The sequence below is a fragment of the Hylobates moloch genome, unplaced genomic scaffold, assembly GCF_009828535.3.
Source record: "Hylobates moloch isolate HMO894 unplaced genomic scaffold, HMol_V3 SCAFFOLD_6, whole genome shotgun sequence".
Taxonomy (NCBI): Eukaryota; Metazoa; Chordata; class Mammalia; order Primates; family Hylobatidae; genus Hylobates; species Hylobates moloch.
Genome location: NW_026652281.1, coordinates 8922434 through 8923158, shown reverse-complemented (window position 1 = coordinate 8923158; position 725 = coordinate 8922434). Strand labels below are relative to the sequence as shown.

The following is a 725-nucleotide window of genomic DNA, read 5'->3' as shown; positions in this document are numbered from 1 at the left end:
CAGACATTCAATGACCACAGAGGTCAGCTCAAGGCTCTCCTGATTCCCAGCGTCTCTGATGGCCCTGACTGCCTCTTTTCTCGTTGTCATCATAAACATCTCCAGCTCTTGGATTACGTCGGGCAACATAACAGGAGGCACTGAATTCTCTCTGCTTATTTAGAACCTAGCCCGAAGCAAGCTTTTTTTTTTTTTTTTTTTGGTTAAGCCAAAAGTGAAACTGGAGAGGGAAAGCTGAGGGTACAATAAGAGGATTAAAGATTAGCTATGACACGTGGCTTGGAAATTAACCTTTAACCAAACATCTTATAAATAACGCCAGCTCAGCTTCCCTTGTGAATGTAAAGAGACCAGGGCTCTCGGAGAGGGAGAAGTTACAGACAGCCGAAAAGGAAAAAGCAAAGGCAGAAACAATCGGCCTCAGGAGAGACAGACATGTGAAGGAGGGAAGGAGCAGGAGAGCAGGAAGGAAACGCAGGAGGAGGGAGCAGCATCTCCTTTGAACACAGAGGAGCATCTGTTTGCTGTTAAAATCAGTCTCCCTCGGCACCCTGAACGATGGATATAATATTTGGCAGGAATAGGAAAGAACAGCTGGAGCCTGTGAGGGCCAAAGTGACAGGTGAGCATTCTGATAAACACTGGGCTCTTTCTTCTGTTTATTATTATTTTGTGAGGCGGAGTCTCGCTCTGTCGCCCAGGCTGGAGTCCAGGGGCTTGATCTC

General features: G+C 46.9%; 1 protein-coding gene across 1 annotated transcript in view; it reads left to right on the top strand.

The window, feature by feature from the left end:
* Positions 1-335: 335 nt before the first annotated feature.
* BCO1 (beta-carotene oxygenase 1) overlaps positions 336-725 on the top strand; it is a 55657-nt gene continuing 55267 nt past the window's right edge. The window contains exon 1 of the mRNA XM_032155886.1: positions 336-622. Coding sequence (XP_032011777.1) covers positions 559-622 — 64 coding nt within the window. The 5' untranslated portion in view covers positions 336-558. The remainder of the gene's footprint in view (positions 623-725) is intronic.